General features: G+C 42.9%; 2 protein-coding genes across 4 annotated transcripts in view; both read right to left on the reverse strand.

Moving 5' to 3' along the window:
* LOC109920091 (transmembrane protein 201-like) overlaps positions 1–508 on the reverse strand; it is a 39,528-nt gene extending 39,020 nt beyond the window's left edge. The window contains exon 1 of the mRNA XM_020520120.2: positions 394–508. Within this exon, the coding sequence (XP_020375709.2) occupies positions 394–436 (43 nt within the window). The 5' untranslated portion in view covers positions 437–508. The remainder of the gene's footprint in view (positions 1–393) is intronic.
* An 8,579-nt stretch (positions 509–9,087) lies between these two features.
* The window catches only part of tmem201 (transmembrane protein 201), a 107,867-nt gene continuing 88,983 nt past the window's right edge, over positions 9,088–27,971 (reverse strand). Inside the window, exon 8 of one of the 3 annotated variants that reach the window (XM_048615272.1) lies at positions 9,088–9,470. In XM_048615272.1, the coding sequence (XP_048471229.1) occupies positions 9,466–9,470 (5 nt within the window). In that variant the 3' untranslated portion in view covers positions 9,088–9,465. Of the gene's footprint in view, positions 9,471–12,368; positions 12,633–19,029; positions 19,137–27,971 lie in introns of those variants that run through there. The other 2 variants (XM_048615270.1, XM_048615271.1) reach the window with 2 other exon arrangements.

Consider the following 27,971-nt stretch of genomic DNA (forward strand, 5'->3'; position numbering starts at 1 on the left):
CAAGCTGAACTTTTAACGTTATTTCTATATTTTTCTAACTCATACCTAAGATTTTGTACCTAAGTACCTTTATACCCAAGATGGTGCCAGAAATGGTGACTTTATACACTTCTCACTGTACTCCTGTATCCCTGTACTAGAGTACGTGTGACAATAAAACCTAATTACTTTCTAATTTTTTTAAAAAATGTCTTTAGCGCACTGAATTCCCACTTTCTGCTTTGGAGTGTTTCAAAATATTGGATGACTCAGTTCATTTCTTAAATCACAAAAACTGGCTGAATCATCAGTGGATTATAGATTTGATCTAAACAACAGAGGCAGGAACAGCTTCGGACTAAGACGGTGTTTGAAAAGTTGGCGATATTAACGGTGAAGTGGAGCTTTGCTGACCTACTGTGCTGTCTATTCCAAAGGCCTTTGATCTTCCTGGCATCTCGTAGCTCACTTCAAAGAGGCATATAGACAGAATGAGGTGATAAAAGGAAGTTTTCTTTCCTCACCACGTTACAGCGTACGGTCAAGTAACTGTAGGATAAACTGCAGAGTTATTTTCAAAAACCACTACATCAAACATTTGATAGAATAGAACATTTTGCATTGTTCAGAGCAACAACACATTTCCCCTGGAATTAAAGCAAAGCATTTTTGACATTCCTTTCACACTGACTTTGCTCATGTTCCTTTCAGGTGTTGGCGGATAAATGAATGCGGCTGGTAATCCACAGGAACATTCACGCTGTCACAAAACAGGGGGAACAATGATCCCCAACACCTGCAGGTCAGAGTTCAAGGAGTGAATCTCTTAAAGCATCTTGGAGTTGAATGTTAGGACTACTCAGAGCAGTGAATGTGTCAAACTGCTGCGATACGCTGCTCATTTCTTCATGAGCAGGTGCGAGCCAAGTCCCTGTGTTGAATATAGTAGTGGGACCTTTAGTCTTATTGTTCCACAAAACTCTTAAAACAGATTTATCTCTTTCCTCACACAGTCAGTGAACCTTGCTGCCCCACACACATAGGAAGTAGTTAAATGTACAGAAGACATTACTGGAGAAAAATGTGAATGACGGGAACATTTTCAGAAGATAATGGTTTGTGGAAAAAGAAACAACTCAAGAAGGGTTTCTGATACTTAACGTAAGTAGTTCTGCACTCAAAAGCTAGTAAAAACACAGTTACAATTGCTGATTATGTATGAATTGAACAGTTGATTCAACATTTGAAGAGGAAGGGGATGGAAAAGATTATTGGACTAAAATTTCGCACAGCCACAAGAATCACTACATCAAACATTTGATAGAATAGAACCTTCCGGAGTGACAAATAAAAATTTCCAGGGGCAAGTGTGTTAAGAAAAGTAATTTGATGAGTGATTATAACAACCTCATAAGTAGCCACACTCTACTTTCTGATGTACAACTATGCTTTGCACTGTGGTAGATCGCTGGCACACTCAAGGTGACCTCAATAGCCCGAGTGCTGGTGCTCTGCCGCACTGGGATGTTAGCCCCAATTTCTGTGCTCAAACCTCAGGAGTGGAATGCGAACCGAGGCAGCTACCAAGTGAGCCACAGCTCAGAATCCAATCAAGCAGGTGAAGCTGAGTTGTGCAAACAAGAGGAAAGCACGAATGGAGAATTTGCTCTGCTGAGAAAGTGAAAGGTATGAAAGGGGATAAAAAAAGTATGGTTTTTAAAATAAAAAGTACTGCTAAAGGAACCCAAATGTGGGTAGGGGAGGGAAGCAGGGGGCTGGGAAGGTCCATCTGAAATATTGTGCCATTTGATGTTAATCAATTGGAAGAGGGGAAGCCCTGAGGACAATATGTATCAAACAGAAATATTCTGACTGAACTGAGATTCTTGAAGAATGAAGCTAAGGTCGGTATAAAAAACATAGAATGAGACATTGTGCTGTAATCAAATACTTTTCTCATCAAAAATCACAAGAAGAGTCTGTCCCCAAGTCTGAGAGACCGACAGCTTAAATACCCCCATTCAAATCCAGCTGCACTGTGGAAAGGATACAAAAGGAACAAATTAATCGACCGTTCTTTTTGACACGGCCATTGTTTTCCTTTCAGGTGAGGAGCAATGAGGGAAGATGCTCTTTCAGATCAGATAATCAGCAATTTTTGCTGACCCCCTTCGAGCTGCCCATGCACACGTTTCACCTGCCTTTGTGTGTTCTAGTGATCAGAGCCACGTCAACAGCTATTGTTCTCCAACTCCCGACTCCATTCATCACCAGCTGAAACTGACAGGCCTTCAAGGAAATAGGGGCTACAGCCTACTGTAACCTGCCAGCCAAACTTGAACTCATGTAAGCCTGTCAGTGCCAAATCATAAATCTTTCTAGGGTCAACTACTTGTCTTCAACTGACACCCGCATACCATCATTTATCACGTCAAGTTGGTCACTTTACTACTGTGTCTCCTGCAATGGCTGGCTGCAGATGCAAGGTGCAACTTTCAGTTGAGAAAACAAGGGGTGTTTTCACCATCTGCTACTGCGCACCCCCCAAGTTCATTCTTGAAGACTAAAGAAACAGAAACTTTTAACAATTAAAGAAAATAAGTTTTGTGCTTGCAATCAAGGTCTGTCGCTATTATGCTTGTTCAGTACTTGAGTAACTCTAAAAGAAAATTTAAAATCTTATTTTATAAGAATGAATAGCAGGAGCAGGCAATTCAGCCCCTCGAGCCTGATCCTCTCTCACCACACGCCCAGTAGAAAAGAAAGAACCCTTCACATCAGTTCTTTCAGCACTGTTGTGGCTCTAACTTATAGTTATTGCTCATTTAGATGAGCAATACCCCCCACCTAGCTACACTGCTGATAAAAGTAAAATTCAACAGCAAGAGCAAGGTGAGATCGGCCAGTTTGTGGGGGAAAAGAGATCAGCAAAGAGTTCAGCAAGAATGGGGGGAACATGGAAGGCAAATAAATGGTAGGGCGCCATGAATCTAATACTCAGCAGCTGCCAAATGGTCAATCCCCCAGGAGGGCAATTGTCGGCAGCTGGAGATCACAGCCAGAGATTACCGGAGTGACTGAGGACCAAAAAGGGGGAAAAGCCAAAGGCTGTGGTCCGGCTGGGAAGATTGGGTGGCGGGCTCCGGTTCCCTGCAGAATTGTGGGCTTAGCCTCGCTTAGGGAGCGGGTGGGGTTCTACCAGAAGACAGCCAAACCGAGGTTGGGAGTTCCCCGATTGTCCCCAAGGATTTCCAGATGGTGGGAAACCGGTGTAGCATACAGGAAGTCTAAATTAGCTTCTCAATTGGAGTGCGGGAGATCAATTTAAATATGAATGAGGCGTCGTTAACCCCACAACCAAAGTGGATCAATATTCCCTCCCAACATCTACCACCCTTAGAAAGGTGGCAAGCACGTGCACAATGTCTTGGAGACATGGGCCCTTGTATTTAACTCAATGACCCTCCCTCCATCATAAGGTCAGAAGTGGAGATCTTCGTCGATGATTGCACAATGTTCTATATTTTGGTGACCCCTCAGATACTGAAGCAGTCCATGTTCAAATGCAACAAGATCTGGACAATATCCAGGCTTGGGCTCACAAGTGGCAAGTAACATTCGCGTCACACAAATACCAGGCTATGATCATCTCCAATAAGAGACAATCTAACCATCACCCCTTAACATCAATGGTGTTACCATCACTGAATCCCCCACTATCAACATCCTGGGGGTTACCATTGACCAGAAACTCAACAGGGCTCACCACATAAACACAGCAGCCACAACAGCAGGTCAGAGGCTAGGAAATACTGTGGTGAGTAACTCACTTCCTGACTCCCCAAAGCTTGTCCATCTACAAGGCACAAATCAGGAGTGTGATGGAATACTCCCCACTTGCCTGGATGAGTGCAGCCCCAACAACACTCAAGAAGCTTGACACCATCCAGAACAAAGCAGCCCACTCAACTGGTACCACATCTACAAGCATCCACTCCCTCCACAGACAGGGCAGCAGATATATGGGCACACCACCAGTTTCAACTTCCTCTCCAAGCCTCTCATCATCTTGACTTGGAAATATATCATTGTTCCTTCACTGTCACTCAGTAAAAACCCTGGAATTCCCTCGCTAAGGGCATTGTGGGTCAACCCACAGCAGGAGGACTGCAGCGGTTCAAGAAGGCAGCTCACCACCACCTTCTCAAGGGGCAACTAGGGATGGGCAATAAATGCTGGCCCAGTCAGCGTCGCCCACATCCCACAAAGTGAATAAAAACTCTTTAACCATCCTGCCTTCAGAGCATCTCCCAACAGATGAGAGGGTTAATATATCTAAATTCTTTGCTCACATCACTGATTCCCATCAAGGGTGCCACAGCCTTGCCATTGTGCTTCATAGCTTTGTGATAAAAGATTTTGAATTTATGTAGAAAAACATGCCACATGCTTAAGAAGAGCAAATGTCCCACTTTTCCTATACTGTGGCTCCAATCCTGCATGAACTTCAGCTCATCCAAAACTCTGCTGCTCATATACTAACAGGCACCAAGTCTCATCCATGCCTTACCCAAGTCCTTACTTTAAGTTCAAAATTCTCACTTCGCTTTCAAATTCGTCTATGGGCCATGCCCCTCCCGACTTTGCAGCACCTCGACCCTCGGATATATTTGCACTTCTCTCTCTCCCCGAGTTTAATTGTTCTACCATTGTTCGCCTTGCCTCAACTCTTAAGCCCTGAAATTCACGCCACCTCCTGCCTCTATCTTCTTTAAGATGCTCCTTAAACCCTCCTCCTCTAACTAAACTTTTGCTCACTTATCTTAAGACCTCATTCTGTGGCTTGGTGCCAATTCTTACTCCCGTTAAGCACCTTGGGACTTTTGACTGCATTAAAAGTTCTCTTAACAGTGCAAGTTGTTGTAGTGCTATTTAGTTGGTGACAATGGCAGAACAATGTGATGACTATCAGTGTTCCACTTTACATAGCCCCACCTGATCACCTCGAGGAATGAAGGAAAGTAGCACAGCAAGGTTTCAGCTCAGAATTTGTTCCCGCTATCTGATCTATCACAAAACCTGCTGATTTGAAATGACTAAAGCAGAATGTCTCAAGGGGTTTAGCCTGAGTGGGCCTCAACAATCTGTTGACCCACCAAATTACACCACAATATTATTTGTTATATTTGATTCCACAACTTTGTTAACAAATTGGTAAAAATAACCACAAAGTCTTCACTCTGCATCAATGCAGATTCTCCCCCTGGGAGTTGTCATAAAAATAAAATTCATCACCATATTTCTTTTGAATGATTAAATTTTGAACGGTAGCACACCTTGAGATGGTGCCTTTTTTTTAAAAAAAAATGAAAGAACTGAAAATCTGAAAACCCTTTCCTCATTAATACACCCAAAATAAACTCAGACAACATTCCCCCCAATCCCAAACTATTTTACCCCACTGTTGACTTTTGGAAGACATTATATGATTGTTTCAACAGAAATGCAGAGAGCAATTCTGTAATTTTCTAATGTAATTCCAATGCCAGAACAAAATGCTCCATAATTCACAATAATCACTGAACAACAGAACTGGTAAATAGTAATTTAAAAAAAGGGTTAACTCAAGTTTCAGAAATAAGTCAAATAACTTTACGTGGAACAACACTACACAAAATGGTGCATATGCATAATTAGGGCTTAAAAAAACTACAGCCAATATAACAAAGTATAGTTCCAACACCAGATTGATGCCAATGGAACTGATGATCTGGGCTCATTATACACTACATCCCTTTTAATTCTTTGTCCCTCATTCAAATTCTTCCTCCCAGTTTTAATTCTGCAAAAGCCCAGTCTCAAAACTCTTTCAGTTTTTCATTGCAGAGACTTTACCCCAGAGCAGATCCTCACTGTGGGAGTCCAGACAGGGGCTGAAACAAATGGGCTGATGGTCGTCCTCAACCAGAGGTCACCTATACACCACTTCTACTCTGCGACCACTGGTTAAACAATCTGTGCCTGGTGCATGTTTTATTTCCAGCAGGATATCTTTACCTGATGCAGCAATGCTCAAGTTATCCCTCGTATCATTACAAATCAGCATGTGGTGTTGAAAGATCCGATAGATGCTTATTACAGCTCACTGATGCAGACAAACATTACATTCACCGGTACTTCAGAGCTGACATTAAGCCACTTAATTACAGAGACGACGTTTCCATCAGCATTTCATGTTTCAGCTGACCCAAGTTAAGATGGAGTCTGAGATCTTTACACCCTCAGGTCTCATGTTATAACACATGGATGATTTCACAAGTGTCTCTCTTCAAGGTATGCTGACATACTGACTGTGGCTCTTAACGGTGCATTAACATACTGCCCGTGAGACATTACAGAACATCCCAGTTTTTGCCAATGATATAATGGGAGTATGTATTACAACCAAGGCAGCAAACAAAGCTTGTGCCACATGTGCAGATGGCATCCATGTCTCTTGGTGTTGCTCCCAGGCTGTGAATGGTCTCTGTACTCTAGTTCAGGGAAAACTATGATCACCATCAGTGATAAGGAACACGTCCGAGTTACAGTTTAAATGAAAGGCAAGTCAAGGATGGAACTAATTTTATTTGAATCACACTGACGTGTGTAAAATCTCACCTCAATAAATCAAATTTAATTCAGAGATTGTGGTTTTTGATTGGAGAAGCTAAAAAAAAAAAAATCAACCAAATGAGAATTCGCAACTGGGAGTGGAATCCATAATGAACAATTTCATTATTTTTTACACCCTGACCTCCCTTGTCAGCCTTCCGCAAGTACCGTTCCCTCAGGGACACTCCTACTTCACTCCCAACATTTCTCACACTCCCGCGGCACATTCCCATGCGATCGCAGAAGGTGTAACACCTACCCACTTACTACCTCTCTCCTCACTATCCAAAGCCCCCAGCACACCTTCCAGATGAAGCAGGGTTTCAATGTTCTTCACTCAATCTGGTCTACTGTTATAGCTGCTCATATTGTGGTCTGCTCTACACTGGGGAAACAAAACGCAAACTGGGTGACCACTTGGCAGAACATCTTTGTTTGACAACTCGGTTATCTCTCTGCTGCTTGCTGTTGTTTAACATCACTGCACAATTAGCATTGTCAGAGTGTTCTTTCTCACTCTCTTTGAGCACTATCAGCATGCTGCATCAGTGGTCTGAGGTGACATCTGTTCCTTCACAATGTGGCACCATGATCAGTAACAACATTATGATCTGGGCTGGTTGCAACCTCTAGAAAACCTTTGCTGGTATCTAAGAATTGTATTTGCAAACAAGCACACTTTGCCCAGTACACCGTTTTAGTAATTCTGTACCTTGCTTTTCATCATATACCTCTTCCATTGTCCGCCTTTGAAGAAAATCTCCTGTGTCTCTTGGTTAGACAATTGGTTGCTGGGCAAGAGTGTTTGCACTTGCCTCCTGAGCAATGAGTTGTGTTGGGGACGGTAACACTTTTGGTGTTACACAAAAGTGCAGTGAAGCGATGTGACAATCTTGCGCTGTTTGAAATTTGAAGATCTGCTAGACCGTTCGAAATTGTACTGTGCGATGTTGATGTGATATGGGTCACTCCCCACTTAGTGAATATGTTGAAAAAGTTTGCAAGTGCACTGCAGCCTGTTGTCAGACATCATTTACTCCAGGATGCTAAATAAACTGAAAACAATGGTCACCACATCAGCAAGATTACAGGGATTGGGTTGCTAAGTTGTTCAACAATACAAAATTTGGGCAAGTAATTGTCACAAGGACACAATCGCCCTGAGCACTGCGAATGTCTGTTACGAGTTTCATCAAAGGAGTGGATGGAACACTGCGTGCATGTAGAGGCTCCCTCCCCAGCTGGGGTTGATGTACTTAGCATGCATCACATACATTCACAAATCATTATGCTGGCCTGTAATGAGGCAGGATATGTACAGACTCAGAGATAACAAGGTGTAGAGCTGGATGAACACAGCAGGCCAAGCAGCATCATAGGAGCAGGAAGGCTGACGTTTCGGGCCTAAACCCTTCATCAGAAAAATACAGACTCATGTTAGTTGTATTGTACATTCAGTACCCATGTACCCCTGGCATAATATGGACATGGTTACTTAGTGTGATGCTTTTGGAGTCAGGACTTGTTATAATATACCAAGTTTGTCTTTGTATGGCCAAAACAAACAGATTTTTCTCAGCTAATTCCTTCATTCTGTCAGATCAGTGGCGGATAATGGTCTTTTACAAATCTCATAGCTGCTTATCTTTGGCAGCTGACGATTGCAACGACTCATACTAGCTCTTGCCAAAGCGTAACAGATCAACCAAGTACATTTTCAACCTCAGGTGATTTCACTGCTTCCTGTGTGGTCTCTTCGACCACAGGCGTGAATCTCCTGAATTGTGACCACATTGGAGATCTGTACATCCTAGTGGTTCCGTCACTGCTGGAAGGCCGGTACTTAACAGACACAAGATTTCAGGAAGTTAAAACCAGCACGTACATTCACACTGCAATGTGACTCTGCCAATACTTGGAATTGGCAATTGTTTGTACACTGAAATGGCTTCTTATGGGCTGTATTATACATGGCCCCTCATTTAGGGACATATCATTCAGGATGTGTTGTGGCACTGGCTCCCGGGTCAATTTTAACATTTAGGGAGCATCATCCTGCCTTTTCAGGATATATGATATTAAATGGTTCTAAAAGCTTCTGGTCACCTTATGCCGTGAGGTTAACCATATGGAAACCTTGAACACCTTTTGCAATTTGCCTTTTACTTGGTTGACTCTGAAGCACAGTGATCTTCTTATGTTTGTGTAGCTTAACACTTCCCTTGCTGAGGGTACTGCGATGTTGCACCAAATCATTGGTTGTTTGTGTTTTGATTTGGGGTATACATGCTTTACAGTTACGTAGAAAAGCTGAACTGTCCTTTGGGTAAGGATGACAATCCATATCTGGTACAGATTTTGTTGCCATGGTGAAATTTGCCGACTGCAGCAACAACGTTGGCCACACTTAAGCCACAATGTAATTGTTGTTGGCGTGCCACTATAGCTTTATATTTGCATCCATTCTCAAGTGATTCATCAATGGTATGACCTTCTTTCTTCCCCAGAAGATCCCTCCTAAAAGTTTTAATAGGTATAGAGGCAATTGCTACTTCAAAGAACCTTTCGGAGAGTTCCTCTTTAGAAAAGTCAAACCTGTTGTTGCAGGAGCTTCTGACAAATTGGTCGAATCAGTCTTATGTTTACCGTCTGTATGACACGAGGTAAAGTCTGTTAATTCTGAAGTCAATTCACACCTCAAGCTGTTCTTCAAGTTGGGTCTTTGTGATTATCCCCGGAAAGAGAGAATTTAATTCTGGTAAGTCCCTTCCGAGTGAGGGAGAAGAACTGAAGTCACTGGGTTGAAGAATTCCCTAGTGTCCTGAACATAATTTATCCTGCAACCAAGATCATTAAAATGAGTATCGCATTGACGCTTAAAATTTACAAGTTACCACATCCACTGTGGCTCTCCACCATGCACAGAATGTGCACAAGGAGAAACATACCTGCATCTTGACATCATCGTGCAAAACAGAAGACTACTTATTAGATATTGTGCTCCACATTCTAGAACTTTTGATTTAACATTATTCGCTAGTCTATTTGTTAGCCCATATCAACAGTGAAACTGCCACTGAGCTGTGGAGACCGTGTGTACAATTTCGACAATGGAGCTGGGATAGTGGTTGGCCAGCAGCCTGCAGAACTTTGAGTTCTCATGCTGGGATCCCGGTCTGACTCCAAACTTTGGCTGACATTTGAACCCGAGTTATTCATGCACTTGGGAGTGAATTTTCCAAGTCCGTGGCCGAGTTGCTGGGGATTTGAGGCAGGATGTGCTTCTCTCTTGGGCAATTTACCCTAGAGTTTCAGCCCTTGCATTCAACCAGGATAATAGAATCCCTGTGTGGAAGCAGGCCATTTGGCCCATCAAATCCACACCACCCCTCTGAAGAGCATCCCAACCAGACCTTCCCCCTGCCTACCCTACCCTATCGCTGTAACTCTGCATTTCCCAAGGCTAACCCACCTAGCCTGCACATCCCTGAACACTACGGGCAATTTAGCACGGCCAATCCACCTACGCTGCACATCTTTGAACATTGGGAGAAAACCCACACACATGGGGAGAACGTTCAAACTCCACATTAAGAGTCGCCCAAGGGTAGAATCGAACCCGAGTCCCTGGTGCTGTGAGGCAGCAGTGCTAACCACTGAGCCACCGTGGGTAATAAGTGGTTGGGGGTGGGGGAGAGAGGCAAGAGATGATAAAACCAACACAACATAAAAATATATTGAGAGGAAACAGATCTCTGTGCCACTGTCAGTGAGAAGGGATAGTTTGGAACTTAGCACGGAAGAACAGAAAAATATTTTAACTTCTCCTGACCTTTTTTCCCCTTTTCAGACAAGTGACTTTCCAGCAAATTCTCCCAGCTAACTCGCAAAGACGCATCACTAACACCGTAGTGCAAAGGCTTAATTTGCCTTTTAATTTGCTAGTTCAACGAAAGGTTCGTCTTCAAATTTTCTGTTGTTAATGAAAAGCTTTCTTTCAAAACAGAATTAACAAAAGGTAATTGAAAGGCACGGAGACACATCTTGTTTTTATTCTTGCATTTTGACCACCTTTTTTTAAAAAACTACATCATTATCTTGTTTTTCTAAACAAAAATGTTAAACTAGACTGTAAGCAGCTCTGAGCAACTCAGAGATATTGAAACTACAAGGGAAACTGTAGGTGTCGGCAGCTTGCACCTGTGGAACTAGTCTGGAATGAGAGAAATGTAATCCCCAGCAAGCCTGTATCTGTCTTAGGCCTCCCCATACCTACTTACAACCAATCTGCAGTGATGACAGATCAAATCAGGATGCTTTACTCTGAAGTGGGTTCGCTCATTTACCTAGAGGATTTAGAATCCAAATGATCGGCCTTTTCTTGGAAACCTTAAAAGCATTCGGAAACACCACAATGAAGTGAGGAATATTATTGAAGTCCAACTGAACAAACGAACTTGTAAAAGATTCACAGAGTTTTGCCTTGGCCATCAATTAACCATTGACTCCACTGAAACAACTCACATATTTCGACACACTTCATGACTCGCTCACAAACTCTCTCATCCAAAATGCTACTATCTGTATCCTTGCTGGTGTCAAGTACCACTATCTATCCATCCGTCCCACAATCCCATGCTGTAAATTAAACATTTTCACACTTCTGCATAAATCTTGCCAAAGCCTCGCCATTCCCTGTGATTTCCACCGGCACTATAGCCTTATCATACGCTGCTCTCCCCTGAGCCTCTCCACCCACTTCCTCCTTCAGTCCACCATTGTGTCTCACTTTCAGTCAAAGATTCGAGTTTTTGCAATCTGAATTTCCTTCAAGACCTGCAAAGTAGTCCTTTTCTCCAGCCCCTGTGTTATCACCTGGCAATGGCTCAAGGCTCTGCTATTCCTTTGTGCCTCACGATATTCCTGCACCTGTCATGCGTACATGCTTTATCGCTGGTTCTTGGTAAATTGAAGGAAAAGTACGAAGAGGCACAGTCCATTCTACTCCCGGTTTTCCAGCTCAGGAGCAGCATTTGGAACAGACCTGCACCTCCCTCCATCACATGAACCTATGAATTTGGAACAGGAGCAAGCCACTCAGCCCCTTCTCTCCATTGAACAGCAACACGGCTGATCTGATTGCTCCAGCCAATGACCTTTCACCCCTTGCTCATTACGGATCTGTCTTCCTCTGCCTTAAAAATAGTCAAAGACTCCATCACCTATTGAGGAAGAATGTTCCAAAGACACATGACCCAATGGAAAGAAATTCACCTGGTTTTAAATGGGCAACCCTTTCATTTTTAAACAGTGACCTTAATTTTAGATTCTTCCACAAAAGAACACATCCTCCCCATATCCACCTGATTAAGCCCCCCTCAGTATCTAGTATGCTTCAATCAAAAGACATTGTATGGCCCAATCATACCCCACTTACCAATGGTCAGAGCACAGGATGGAAAGCATAAAATAATTGACTAAAATGAGTTAATTATAGCTCTAATAAATTTAAAGTGATTCAGATTAAATATGTACTAACTTTTTTATGACGGCATCAGTTAATAGTTAATGTGAAGATAATTACATCTGCAGTCTGATCACATGAAAGAGGGATTTTTAAAAATAAATGTTTGATACCACAATGCCTGGGTTTTGCTGAGAACTGAATGGTCCTGGATGTGGATTGAATGAGAATTTCTTGTGCGAATTAAAAAAAAAACAAAAATCTAAGAAGCTTACTTTGTTCCTGTGGCTTTAATAATTATTGTTTTACATTGAATAGACAAGGACACAAGGAGCATTTTGAAATTTAATTCCCAATTTCACTTTTCTACCAGGATGACATGGTCAGAGCCTTCTGGTCAATCCAATGATTATTTTAATTAAGAGAAGTTTCGGTGCTTCATGGTTTTAACTTCAATGTTCTTCCTCTTCACAATAGATACCACTGACTTTTTTGGATTCTCCCTGGAGGAGAGCCCTCTTCAAGTTGGTGATTCCTGTCAGGATAAAGATGATGTCTAGTGCTTTCCCAAAGTGGTCATACCTCAAGTGGAAGCAAGTACTTTTTTATTCACTCACAGGATATGGGCGTTGCTGGCTAGGCCAGCATTTATTGTCCATCCCTAATTGTCCAGAAAGCAGTTAAGAGTCAACCACATTGTTGTGGGTCTGGAGACGCATGTAGGCCAGACCAGGTAAAGATGGCAGATTTCACTCCCTAAAAGATCAATTAGCAAACCAAATGGGTTTTTCCAAGAATCAACAATGGTTTTATGGTCATCATTAGACCCTTAATGCCAGACTCTTTATTACTGCTTTCAAAATCTACCATCTGCCATGGTGGGATTTGAACCTGCATCCCCACAACATTAGCTGAGTTTCCTGGATTAATAGTCTATTGATAATACCACTAGACCATTGCTTCCCCTTGTAATATTGATAAACTATGGACCTCGGAGGACATTAGAAGCAGCACCAAGCTAGGCCTTGTTTCCAATACCGGGGTGACAAGCTATGTTCCCAGTCACTTACCAATGTCCACATGAACTGCTCAGTGAGAAACACGAGGACAAAAACTGGAAAAGTATCCCATTAATCTTTCCCATTCTCACTGAGGGGGCAGGTTACAATTAAGCAAGGAACTCAACTTCCACTTGGCTTCTCCTGATAGCACAGTCAAGATCGGGTACAACAAATCAGAGTCAACAGCTGTTCTTCAAGATGTCTCTCACATGTTTAATAGACTCAAATAAGTGACAATCTCAGCATGAGAAAGATTTGCCTCCAAGAAAAGATCCAACCTTAACTGATTAAAAGTTTTTTTTTAAAACTATACAATTAGCTTTACTGAGATATTTCATTTGGGGGACAAAGGATATATCACTCAGTAAGTTTTCTGTGATTTATCCATGTACAACTATAGCATATTCTGACTACACACACCAAATGCAGAAATTCGCAGAAGCATATAAAGGACCCAATTACCTTTCCCAGCCCTCCTGCCTACTTAGCAAGGATTTCTCTCATTTAGATCCATCGCTTCTGATCAATAAATATTAGAATGGGAAACTAACTTTCTTAGTGTCCAAAGTTCACTTAAACTTTGTTTCAAAATTTCACCTCTTATCACATTTTACCAGTTTACCTGAGGTGGTGGGGTGGGTGGTTGGTGGTGGTGGTGGTGAGGGGAGGAATGACAGTGTGTTGGTCATGTTAAACAGTCTTAGCTGACAGATCAGAGCTTCCACATCAGTCCAGGAGGCAACTGCATAGCTGCAGGGTTTTTGCTATCTCTCATGTGATTTTTTATGCTCTGAAAGTTGATTTATGCCCTGTACTCAGCTCAATTCATTAAGTTATTTCAACACCGCCAAAGCATGACCACTTTGGCAGATACTTCTGAAAAGATATGCACAGATCCTTTTTCTCAAGAGGGGAGCATGCGAATTCTAAAATTCTCAGATTCTGAACCAGCAGTTTGCCTAGGTTTCAGATCTCAAAACAGATGTGTCTCTACAGTTTGCAGTGCACTACATTAACAGCTAATTCCCCATGATAAAACTCAGCTGCAACACAGAGAATGAAAAAAGAAATTGATGGGGAGAGAAGAAAAAACAAAGCCTTCATGTGCTTCATGCTTAATCCCAAGATATTTCTAAATAATAAACCATTAGCGCCTCGATGATAAAAAAACCTCAGCTGGCACTTGCTAATTATGGTTGTGTTAAGTTTCTTTCGGTTGCTTGCAATTGCAAGCTGGGAACAGGAGAGTGGCTACAGTGCATTCCTAACCGTACAGCCCTCTCTGGTAGGTTTAAGTTAAATTCATTTGTGGGATGTGGAGATCATTGGCTAGGCCAACATTTATTGCCCACTCCTAGTTAGCCTTGGGAAGGTAGGAGTGAGCTGCTTTCTTGAATTGCTACAGTTCACATGCTGTAGGATGATGCACAATACTGGTAGGGAGGAAATTCCAGGTTTTTAAACACAGTAACAGTGAAGGCACAGTGATATATTTCCAAGTCAGGATGGTGAGTGGCTTGGAGGGGAACTTGCAGGGGGTGGTGTTCCCATGTACCTGCTGCCCCTTGTCCTTCCAGATGGAAGTGGTTGAGAGTTTGGCAGGTGCTGTCTAAGGACCTCTGGTGAACTTCTACAGTGCACAGTGCATTGTGTAGTCTCAAAGTCAGCTGTGGCTCAGTTAGTATACGTCAGAAAGCAAAGACCGCACCCAAAAAGTCAACTTCAAAAGGCAATGGCTCAGTGGTCTCTTGTTTGAGATGGTTATTGCCTGTCACTTTTGTGGTACAGATGTTACGTGCCACTTGGACACTGGTAAAGTCTTTCTCCATTTGGCAGTGGAAGTGTTGTGAATGGTGCTGAACATTGTGTAATCAATCATCAGCAAATATTCCCAATTCTGACCTTATGTTGGACAGGAGGTCGCTGACGAAGCAGCTGAAGGTGGTTGAGCTGAGGACACTCCCCTGAGGAGCTCTTGCAGAGATGTCCTGGAGCTGAGATGACTGACCTCCTCCAATCAAAACCATCTTCCTTCCTGCAAGGTATAACTCCAACCAGGAGAATATTACCACTGATTCTTATCAATTTCAACTTTACGAGGGCTCCTTGATGCCACACTCAGTCAAATGCTGCCTAGGTCAAGGGCAATCACTCTCACCTCACTTCAGGAGTTTAGCTCTTTTGTCAGTGCTTGAACCTTGGCTGGAAGGTCAAGAGCTGAGAGACTCTGGTGAAATCCACATTGGGTATCAATGAGCAGATTACTTCTGAGCATGTTTAATTTAGATCATTGTGAAGTGCCCGCATTTTGGAAAGGCAAATCAGAGCAGGACTTACACACTTAATGATAAGGTCCTGGGGAGTGTTGCTGAACAAAGAGACCTTGGAGTACAGGTTCACAGTTCCTTGAAAGTGGAGTCACAGCTAGATAGCATAGTGAAGGCGGCATTTGGTACGCTTGCCTTTATTAGTCAGTGCATTGAGTATAGGAGTTGGGAGGTGATATTGCGGCCAGGACATTGGTTAGACCACTTTTGGAATACTGTGTGCAATTCTGGTCTCCCTGCTAATAGGAAGGATATTGTAAAACTTGAAAGAGTTCAGAAAAGATTTACAAGGATGCTGCCAGTGTTGGAGGGTTTGAGCTATAGGGAAAGGCTGAATAGGCTGGGGCTATTTTCCCTGGAGTGTTGGAGGCTGAGGGGTTACCTTATAGAGGTTTATAAAATCACGAGGGGCGTGGATAGGATAAATAGACAAAGTCTTTTCCACGGAGTGAGGAAGTCTAAAGCTAGAGGGCATAGGTTTAAGCCGAGAGGGGAAAGATTTAAAATGGACCTGAGGGGCAACTTTTTCACGCAGAGGGTGGTGTGTATGGAATGAGCTGCCAGAGGAAGTGGTGGAGGCTGGTACAATTACAGCATTTTAAAAGGCATCTGGATGGGTACATGAATAGAACGTAGAACAGAGAACATTACAGCGCAGTACAGGCCCTTTGGCCCTCGATGTTGCACCGACTTGTGAAACCAATCTGAAGCCCATCTAACCTAAACTATTCCATTATCATCCATATGTTTATCCAATAACCATTTAAATGCCCTTAAAGTTGGCGAGTCTACTACTGTTGCAGGCAGGGCATTCCTCGCCCTTACTACTCTCTGAGCAAAGAACCTACCTCTGACATCTGTCCTATATCTATCACCCCTCAATTTAAAGCTATGTCCTCTCGTGCTAGCCATCACCATCCGAGGAAAAGGGCTCTCCTGTCCACCCTATCTAATCCTCTGATCATCTTGTATGTCTCTATTAAGTCACCTCTTAACCTTCTTCTCTCTAACTAAAACAGCCTCAAGTCCCTCAGCCTTTCCACATAAGACCTTCCTTCCATACCAGGCAACATTCTGGTAAATCTCCTCTGCACCCTTTCCAATGCTTCCACATCCTTCCTATAATGCGGCGACCAGAACTGTACGCAATACTCCACGTGCGGCCGCACCAGAGTTTTGTACAGCTGCAACATGACCTCATGGCTCCGAAACTCAATCCCTCTACCAATAAAACCTAACACACCGTACGCCTTCTTAACAACCCTATCAACCTGGGTGGCAACTTTCAGTGATCTATGCACATGGACACCGAGATCTCTCTGCTCATCCACACTGCCAAGAATCTTACCATTAGCCCAGTACTCTGTATTCCTGTTATTCCTTCCAAAGTGAATCACCTCACACATTTCCGCATTAAACTCCATTTGCCACCTCTCAGCCCAGCTCTGCAGCTTATCTAGGTCTCTCTGTAACCTGCAACATCCTTCCACACTATCCACAACTCCACTGACTTTAGTGTCATCCGCAAATTTACTAACCCATCCTTCTACGCCCTCATCCAGGTCATTTATAAAAATGACGAACAGCAGTGGCCCCAAAACAGATCTTTGCGGTACACCACTAGTAACTGAACTCCAGGATGAACATTTCCCATCAACCACCACTCTCTGTCTTCTTACAGTTAGCCAGTTTCTGATCCAAACCGCTAAATCGCCCTCAATCCCATGCCTCCGTATTTTCTGCAATAGCCTATCATGGGGAACCTTATCAAACGCTTTACTGAAATCCATATACACCACATCAGTCGCTTTACCCTCATCCATCTGTTTGGTCACCTTCTCAAAGAACTCAATAAGGTTTGTGAGGCACGACCTACCCTTCACAAAACCATGTTGACTATCCCTAATCAAATTATTCCTTTCTAGATGATTATAAATCCTCTCTCTTATAATCCTTTCCAACACTTTACCCACAACCAAAGTAAGGCTCACTGGTCTATAATTACCAGCGTTGTCTCTGACTCCCCTTCTTGAACAAGGGGACAACATTTGCTATCCTCCAGTCTTCTGGCACTATTCCTGTAGACAATGACGACATAAAGATCAAAGCCAAAGGCTCTGCAATCTCCTCTCTAGCTTCCCAGAGAATCCTAGGATAAATCCCATCCGACCCAGGGGACTTATCTATTTTCACACTTTCCAGAATTGCTAACACCTCCTCCTTATGAACCTCAATCCCGTCCAGTCTAATAGCCTGTATCTCAGTATTCTCCTCGACAACATTGTCTTTTTCCTGTGTGAATACTGACGAAAAATATTCATTTAGTGCCTCTCCTATCTCTTCGGACTCCACGCATAACTTCCCACTACTGTCCTTGACTGGCCCTAATCTTACTCTAGTCATTCTTTTATTCCTGACATACCTATAGAAAGCTTTAGGGTTTGCCTTGATCCTACCTGCTAAAGACTTCTCATGTCCCCTCCTGGCTCTTCTTAGCTCTCTCTTTAGGTCCTTCCTGGCTAACTTGTAACTCTCAAGTGCCCTAACTGAGCCTTCACGCCTCATCTCTACATAAGCCTCCTTCTTCCTCTTGACAAGAGATTCAACTTCTTCAGTAAACCACGGTTCCCTCGCTCGACCACTTCCTCCCTGCCTGACAGGTACATACTCATCAAGGACACGCAGTAGCTGTTCCTTGAACAAGCTCCACATTTCAATTGTGCCCAGCCCCTGCAGTTTTCTTCTCCATCCTAAATCTTGCCTCATCGCCTCATAATTGCCTTTCCCCCAGCTATAATTCTTGCCCTGCGGTATATACCTATCCCTTTCCATCGCTAAAGTAAACGTAACCGAATTGTGGTCACTATCACCAAAGTGCTCACCTACCTCCAAATCTAACACCTGGCCTGGTTCATTACCCAGTGCCAAATCCAATGTGGCCTCGCCTCTTGTTGGCCTATCTACATAAAGGAATAGGAAGGGTTCAGAAAGATATGGGCCAAATGCTGGCAAATGGAACTAGATTTCGATAGGATATCTGGCCAGCATGGACGAGTTGGACCAAAGGCCGTATATCACTATGACTTTAAGTGCTGCTTGGTAGCACTGTAGATAACCACTTCCATCACTTTTCTGGTCGAGAGTAGTTTGACGGTGAGGCAGTTGGCTGGGTTGGATTTTAACAGCTGTGTGTGTGGAGGACATACTTGAGATAGCTGGTTTGGGACATCACAGAATCCCTACATTGTGGAAGCAGGCCATTTGATGCATCGAGCCTACACCAACCCTTTGAAGAGCATCCAACCCTAACCCTGTAAACTGCATTCCCCATGGCTAATTCACCTTGTCTGCACATCCCTGGAGCCTATGGCAATTTAGCATGGCCAATCCACTTAATCTTTGGGAATAAACTAGAGCACCCAGAGGAAATCCACGCAGACACAGGAAGAATGTGCAAACTCCATACAGAAGGATGCCCAAGGGTGGAATCGAACCCAAGTCCCTGGTGCTGAAAGGCAGCAGTGCTAATCACTGAGCCACCATGCCACCCCAAACATGACATGTTTGCAGTATCCAGGCCTTCTGACATTTCTTGATATCACATGGAGAGAATCAAATTGGCTGAAGTCTGGCATCTGTAATGCTGAAGACCTATGAAGAAGAATGAGATGGATCATTGATTCCCTTGCCTCAGAGCTGGATGGGAATCTGTAGGCGGGTTATCTAATGTCTTTTACACAACAAGCTTGATCTACACAGAACAGTTATTTAAAAAAAAGATAAGGTACTTCAGATTATAAAGAGACATTGAGCCAGAACAGGAGCGATGGGTTGTATTGGAACAAGAGTCATTCAGCCTCTTAAGCCTGTTCTGCCATTCTTGTGAAGATTTATATAATGATTATGTTTTAGACTTTCTTTAATTCAAGGCAGAAAGAAGTAATGAAGACTGTAATATGGTCTGCTTGTTTTCTCAACAAGCAGCCTATGTTGTCTTGATTACCACCAAGATCAGGGGCCCACATTGATTCTTCCCGGAAGATAGATAGAAAATGTTCACACCAAAAACAAAGGCAGGAGTAGCTGGACTGACTTTATGCTCAGTGTTTTTTGGGCAGACACAGAGACAGAGCAAGACAGGCAGAGAGTTCTTATCCAGACAAAAAGGTTACAGCTACAGTGGTCAAGCAGAGTGAGTAAAACTTCAGCTCCCTTTGCGAGTATGTCGGCTAAACGCAGGAGGGAGAATGGTCTTGGAAGATTCAGCCAGCCAGCGGAAAGAATACCCAGAGCGAGTCTTTAAGGTAAAAACTAGTTCAGGGACCCACTGAAAAGACAGAGAAATGCCTTTCTATGGTCACTTGACATTTTGTTGAGCAAAACCTGGGGAGGAGTGAACTGTTTCCTATAAAGACTGCAATTCTGTTGAATTGGGTGCTACAAATGTACCTGCATTCATGCAAGATGGAGTTATCAGTCATGTTAAAGACACTGATGAGAATTATGGTTTCTGCCATTTGGAATATGAGTTAATGCTATGTAATGTTTAGTTGATGTTGATTTAAGTTTGCTTGTTACAGTAAAAGTCTTGCTATATGATCCCTTCAAGTTGGTCAATGGGAATTCAAGTCTCTTGTTTAGTCATTGGCTTCTTTGGAGATTGCAACACCTGCCTTATCCATAACCTAAACTCTATGAAGATCTTGATGGAACAAAGCGAGGATGTTTCTACAAGAGAGAGGCAGCAGCAAAAACTTAACTGTGGAACTGAGTCAGTTTTCAGGCACTCAGGAGCCTCCAATGATAGCGCAGCCAAATGATTGTTTTCAAAACATTCTCTCATGGGATGTGGGTATCACTTATCAATATTTCATTGACCTCCCTAAGTGGCCTCAAGAACGTGGTGGTTATTGAGAAGCTGCCTTCTTGAGCTGCTAGAGTCAGTCATTTAATGCAGTTAGCCAGGGATATGCCATTGACTTCAATCATACTAGGCTCCTTGATGCCTGTCAAAAACCACCTTGATATCAAAGGCAGTCACACTCACCTCTGGAATTCATCCCTTTTCCATGTTTGGACCAAGTCTGTAATGACGGCAGGAGCTGAGTGGGCTTGGCTGAACCTACATTGAGCATCATTAAGCAGTATGAAAAAAAATCTCTGTAGGCATTGCTGCCCATCAGAGCTAACTGTCAGAGTTAATATTGCTATAGGTCTGGAATCACCCGTCAGCCAGACCAGGTATCAATGGCAAATTTGCGTCTCTTAAAAGGACATTAGTGAACCAGATTGATTTTTATGAGAATTGACAGTGGTCAATTAGGTCAGCATGGGCAGCATTTGGTCAGATTTTTAAGAGAATTGAAATTTTACCATTTGCCATGGTGGGATTTGGGCCTGAGCTTCTTGTCACTGGCTAGTCATTGTTACCAATACACCACTGTCTGCACTGTGCCACTTTTTCCTGCCAATGCGCAGTCTCAGATTTGAACATCCAGGACCAGAAGTCAATGTGCCCACATGCCAGTATTGTAATAGTGCTAGTACAGAGGGGCATGGCTAGATGAGGAACACAAGTATTACACCTGGCCATAGTCTTTGCATTATCCAGTTGTGGGAAAACAGGCCACATCAGAGTATTGGGTTTTGTGGGTGACAAGTATATAATTGAAGAAAGTGCAGAAGTAGAACTAGAGTGACAACATTAGAAAAAGAAATATGGTCATCACAGAAGGTCAGTAAGAATTGAGGCAATAATTTGCCTGGAGTAGACTTTTAGACAAGATGGGGGTTTAGGATGGGTATCAGATACCCACTAGGTGATCTTGGAAAGAGTTCAGGTCTGGGTGTAGGAACTTGCAAGAGATCCTGCAGAGGCAGGAGCAAAGATGGACATTGTTCAGAAGTGGAAGTAGACAATCTAAACCTCAGCTGGAGGCAGATGGATGCCAAGCTGTCAGCTATAGATCTGCAAGAGCTGAGGCCTACATCCTATCTAGTGGAAGAAGTAAGGAGGGTATATGGTAGAGGGTAAACAGGGGGTGGAGAGGATGAAATGGGGGACAACACCAGTTTTCTTAAGAGTTGGTTTGGAACTCCGGTGGTGATAAGTCAGTACAGCATAAAATCCACTCATTGTAGCCCACAGTTTGACTGGCACATGGGAAAATGCCTGAGTTGACTGCACCATATTATATCTTGTTAACACAAAGAAAGCTCTGTGCAATCAGCTGATAACTGGCAGAAATCCAGAATCATGGAATTCAATCTCATAAAATGCTGTTTTTAAAAAAAAATCTGGAAAATCCCAATAAAAACAGAATTTGGCCTTCATTCGCCATACTGAGCCTAATTGTAAGGGGGAGAAACATGATCCCTCAATGTACTGGTATAAAGCCCAGGCAGTAAAAATTGAATGAGTTATTTTATGGCCCTGACAACATGACCTTTTGGAACTCCTTTGGGAAGAGGTGGAAATGGTTTCACTGACTCGATTTTCCTTTCCCCTTATTACAACACATCTACTCAATCCCTCAATTATTCGACTGATGGGAGATGAGTTCCATTGGGGAGATTATATTTTTGTTTTTGCTGATTAAGGATCAGGCTTTGACTTTCAGATCCTTAGCTTGGCCTCCAAAGCTTTCTGTAACCTCACCCTATCAAACTGAACCATCTTCCAGTTGTATATTGGTGTACAAAGCCTCTCCTCCTCCAATACAAGTCACACCCTTCTCTCCGAAGAACAAAATTTCCTTCACCCCCAGCACTCAAGTTAGTGGAGAGTTTCCATTTCTTTGCTCTTGAATCTGTTTACCAGCCCCAGCTTCTCAAGCTCTGTAACACACACTTCCCATTCCAACAAATTCTAAACCAGCACTTCCTAAACTCCACCCCTCTAACATATTCCTTATCGAGGCTGGTATTCTGCCACTGCTCTAAGACAGTCGGAAGTATATTCTGCAGAGTTTTGACACCTACCCTGTTGCTTTTTTTGACGGTAGGAATTGGGCCTCGAGGATTTATTTGTCAACAGAGAAAAACAGGATTTATAGGAGCCTTGAAACTATGACTCGGAATCTCAGCTCCATAGTAAGCATTGCTGAGGCAGCCTGGCTACAAGAGCCAGCTATGCCAGAGGTGTGTAATAACATGGACAGTAATGGTGCACAAAGGCAGGAGACTGGCACTCGGGAATGGAACTGGTGCAAACACAATGGGCTGAATAGCCTCCTTGTGCACCGTAACAATTCTGTGATTGGGTTGCTTTGAAAATATCTACAAGTGCACGCCAGCCAAAATCTTGCAATAAATTTGTGACTGTAATTCCCAGAGGCAAAGTTAAAATCTAGCAGCATTTGCTGCCTCAGAGACTGCAGTCGCAAAATCTCAAGCAAAACACAAAAGAACTGTGGACACGAACTCAAACACACAACGCTGGAGAAACTCAGCAGGTCTGGCAGACTCTGTGGAGAGAGAGCACAGTTAACATTTCAAGTCTAGTGACTGTATTCCTGCAGGAGGGTCACTGGACTTGAAACGTTAACTCTGCTGTCTCTCCATAGATACTGCCAGACCAGCCGAGTTTTTCCAGCTATTACTGTTCTTGTAATCCCCAAATCTCAGCTTGCGGTCCACTGGGGCTCTTGACCTACAGCTTATGAAGCCCTGCTCTAAGCTTTCACCTCCTTATAACCAATTCCTTTCTGGCCCCACTAATCATAATTTTTTAAAAACTCTACTGCCTAAGCACTGGGGATTTGCTCCCCTTAATGCTTTGCTTCTGTGTTTCCTCATGTCACAACTCAAAATCCTCCTTTCAGAACAAGTGTTTGGCCACCCCTATCTAAACCTCTCTTCTGACATGGCTCCCAGGTTTTTGCCTTGCACCTAGATGAAGCACCAAACTAAATGGCAGATGGTTACCTTCTTCTAGTTCCCCCATTTGTACCGCCTATCCATTATTGAAGCTTTTGTTTATTTACTCAACAGAATTTCCATCAAATTTGATAATGCCTTTTAAGAAGTGAACAGTCAAGAAAGGATATAACACCCCTAATACCACATTAATTTTTCAATGAAAAATTAGTGTAATATATTTAAGGTATTATACAATTTACAGCATATTATCCAAAAGACTCAGTCACATAAAACTTTTTATACTGATGTGCATTTTTCTGTGTTTATATTACATTAGGATAATGTTCCTGCTCTCCCCGAGTTTAATATAAATAAATACACCTGTTGGCTCCATTACAACATGTGATGGAATTAGGAAAAGGCAGTCAGTGGAGGCTGCATTAGTGAAGTGTACAAGTCACTGGCTTTCCCCCAGCTCCTCCTGTAACATGGAGTTAACTCCTACTTAAGTGTGGGGACCCTAGGCACCATGTCCAACTAGCCATTCTATGTGAGCAAGACACTGGACCAAAAACTGTTAACAGCTACTTATTGCAGTGAGACAGGTCCCATCACCATTGGGTCTCACACAAGTATTCATTAATGGTCATTAATAGCTCTTACACTTAGACTAATTTTCCCCTCCCTAAGCCAAAGGGGATTAAAGCCAGCACCTACCCCAGTTAAGCTTGGGTAACTCAAGGGGAGAAGTCCAAACCAGGGGAAAACAAAACTGAATGGAATTTTTAACAAAAACAAAAGTTGCTAGAATAGCTCAGCAGGTCTGAGGAAGGGTCACCAGACCCGAAACGTTAACTCTGTTTATTCCTTCGCAGATGCTGCCGGACCTGCTGAACTTTTCCAGCAACTTCTGTTTTTGTTCCTGATTTACAGCATCCACAGTTCTTTCCGTTTTTATTGAATGGAATTTTTGTTTTTTTAAACTTTACATGTTTGTGGCACCCTTTGGGGGCAAACATGTAACAAACATGTAAATCCAGCTCTCATCTCACCCTCACCAACCCCCAATACCACATGACGAGGAAAACAGAGACTGAAACAGACGCTAAAAATTATTGGAGATATGCAGATCTGAAGAAGAGACATACGTTAAATGTTTTGGGTGGTTACCCTACTTTAAAAAGGATGATTCAAAAATCTCCCAAACGATTTTTTACATTAGGGACTGAGGCAAAAGTAACAAAGAACAATACAGCACAGGAACAGGCCCTTCGGCCCACCAAGTCTGCACCGATTCCTACTCCTTATTTAGACCTGCTACTTATTGCCCATATGGGGTTTCCATCCTTCTGTTTGCTTCCCATTCAGATGTCTATTAAGATGCAGCTTTAAACGTTGCTAATGTGCCTGTCTCCACCACCTCTACTGGCAGTGCATTCCAGGCAGCTACCACACTGTGTGAAAAAGCTTCCCTGTACTTCTCCCCTAAACATTCCCCTGCTCACTTGAACCTGTGCCCTCTTCTAGTTGACCGTGGGAAAAAGCCTCTGGCTCTCCACCCTATTTATGCCTGTCATAATTTTGTAGGTCTCTGTCTGTGCAGTGAAAACAATGAGTTTATCCAATCTCTCCTCATAACTAAAACCTTCCAGACCGGGCAACATCCTGGTAAACCTTCTGTGCACCTTCTCCAAAGCATCCATGTCCTTCTGGTAGTGTGCCATATGATACTCCAAATGTGGCCTAACTAAAGTTTTATACAGCTGTAAAATAATTTGCCAATTTTTATATTCAATGCCCTGTCCAACGAAGGCAAGCGTGCTGTATGCCTTCTTAACCACCTTATCCCCTCGTGTTGCCACATACAGGTCCACAGATGCCTGTATGTCCAGATCCCTCTGTATGTCAATGCTGCTAAAGGTTCTGCCATTTGTTGTGTCCTTCACACGCGAATTTGATCTTCCAAAATGTATCACCTTGCATTTGTCCGGATTAAACTCCATCTGCCATTTCTCTGCCCAAATCTGCAATCTATCCATATCCCGCTGTATCCTTTGACAATCCTCCTCACTATCTGCAACTCTGTCAATTCTGGTGTTATTTGCAAACCTACTAACCAGACCACCTACAGATCATTCAGATATATTACAACAGATGCTCCAAGTGCAGACAGTGTGTTAAGGGTTGATTAAGGGATGATGTAACCAATAGAAAAAACCTGCTGAATGATACAAAGGATCAGAAAGTGAGATGCTGGAAGGAAATAAGCTACATGCACAGGTAAGTGGGTACAGCGAGATGCACATACACACACGAATACGATTGGGAGAAGCCTCATGCCCAGCTCTGATACAAATAGGATACTGACCAGTTATTTCTTTACGTAACTAGCAGAAAGGTTGAAACATAAAGAAGATCAGTTAGCAGTTGAACAGGAAAGAGAGATGGGGCCCTCTGTAAGAGTGACGGGTATTTCTCTTTCAGAATCTGTGTGGATTTACACTTTTTCCTCCTATCCCTTCAGTCTCCCAGTTCCCATTCAGCACCTCACACTGACTCAGCTGAGCTAGGGAGCATGTCTGGACAACTACAGCGACAAAACTAAATGCCCTCAAGTGTGGTCAGCACCACAAAGCACGACAGAGAAATGATTAATTCTGACCGTCAATGGAAGCCAGGTTCCCCAAATTGAGTCACCTATAAAATTCTAACAGCAATAAGCAGGAAGGATGTTCCCAATGAGTAGGGAGTACGGAACCAAGGCTCACAGTCTAAGGATAAGGTATAGGCCATTTAGGACTGAGATGATGAGAAATGTCTTCACCCAGAGAGTGGTGAGCCTGTGGAATTCTCTGCCACAGAAATGAATTGAGGCCAAAACATTGAAGGAGGAATTAGGTATATCAAAGGGAACGAGGAGAAAGAGGGAACAGCCATGATTGTATTGAATGATAGAGCAGGCTTGAAGAGCCGAATGGCCTCCTCCTACTCCTTTTTTCCATGTTTCTACGAAAGACTCAAACGGCAGGTGAACTGTTTTTAAAGTGCAGGCAAATGCAACAAACAATTTATGCTTGAGGGTTACAAACAGCAAATGAAGTGAGATGAACAATGGTGAAATTGTTCATGGGCGTACCCACATCTTGTGGGCCAAAGGCAGTGTTTATGGAGAGTGAATGTTGGCCCAGATGTCTGTAGCACCTCATGCCTTCTTTTGGAATATTACCCTGGGATCTTATGTATGCATTGATGAACCCCACCTCCCCCCCCAGACAACAGCACCTTGGATGATCCAGTAGCATTGTAACACTGACCTTGATTAGGTTCTCTTGTAGGACTTGAGCCAGAGATTGCTCCCCACAGTCCCACGATGGGGGAAATCGATTAATAGCACTCTGATGTTGATGCATTTATGTATCTCACTGGCTCAATACATCACACATGGTGCATTGCTCCTCTAGGATCAACCCAAAACAAATTACTTTCCCACACCTGGTCCTATGACATTATTAACTCTCTAGTTCATACTGCAGTAACTAGATCCAAAATCCACTATACTAATGCAGTCTAGCTATCTAACAAACTTCACCTTTATTACAACTTCAGCTGCCTACAAAATTTGTAACTCCAGTCCACACACTGACTCTACATGTTACTGAGAACATACAAAGAGCTTTCTGGCCTTTAACCCCAGTGGTTTCCCTCACAAATTTTTTTTCTCAAATGATAAGTATGATGTTTACTTCTTCTCCTACACCTTCATTATTTAGTATGCTTTGCAGGAGCATCTGCTTTGTTATGCACAGCATTATCAAGGTCAGTGATCTCTTGGAATAGTTTCAATTGCTTTAGGGGCTTTGGAAAGGAATTTCAGGTTTTTCTTTCCTCCAAATTGACCTGGAATTTTAACATCAAGGTTATCGACATTCTTGAGAGATGCCATGGGTTCAAGGGTGCTGGAGGTGGAGGACAATGTTCTCTCTACACTGCCTGGGCACTCTGCAGTCAAGAGGTTCATGTGCTGACCATACACAATTGGCCCTTTTAAATTACTACTCCATGCTTTAAAAAAAAAAGGATTATCGCACTCTATCAAACCATCGACACAGTCCAAAAAAGATTGAGGGGGCACTCTGGTGTATATGAGAGTGCGACTATGTATGGTATTCTTTTGCAACAAGGATGACTCTTGCTCAAAGTATGAACCAGTGATGAGTATTTTTTAAAACAAGTACAGTCTGTTGTGCTGCAGTGATCACATGGTCCTGGCTGACAAGGAAACAGAGAGTTTATATACATTAAGCACAAAGCATTACATTTGGGAGAAGACGCTGGAAAAACCAGGGAGTCTTTGCTTGCCCATCCTTATTTGTACTTTCGCTCAAGAAATGGGATTACTTTTTTCCTCAAGAAATGTTTTAACTATTTTTCTTGTTGCTAGTTTTGTCCACTTCCCATCTCCTGGGGAAAGACTCCCACTGGAAACAGATATTCTCCAGTAACTTTGCCAAGTAGCCGTTTGTCATGTGTGTGTGTGTTCCAGCAATCTGTGCAATATTTACAACAGGACAAAGATGGGGAGAGAGGAGGGTTGGAGAAAGCCAAAGGAGAATTAACCATATCCTC

The sequence above is a fragment of the Rhincodon typus genome, chromosome 31 (genome assembly GCF_021869965.1).
Source record: "Rhincodon typus isolate 14 chromosome 31, sRhiTyp1.1, whole genome shotgun sequence".
NCBI lineage: Eukaryota > Metazoa > Chordata > Chondrichthyes > Orectolobiformes > Rhincodontidae > Rhincodon > Rhincodon typus.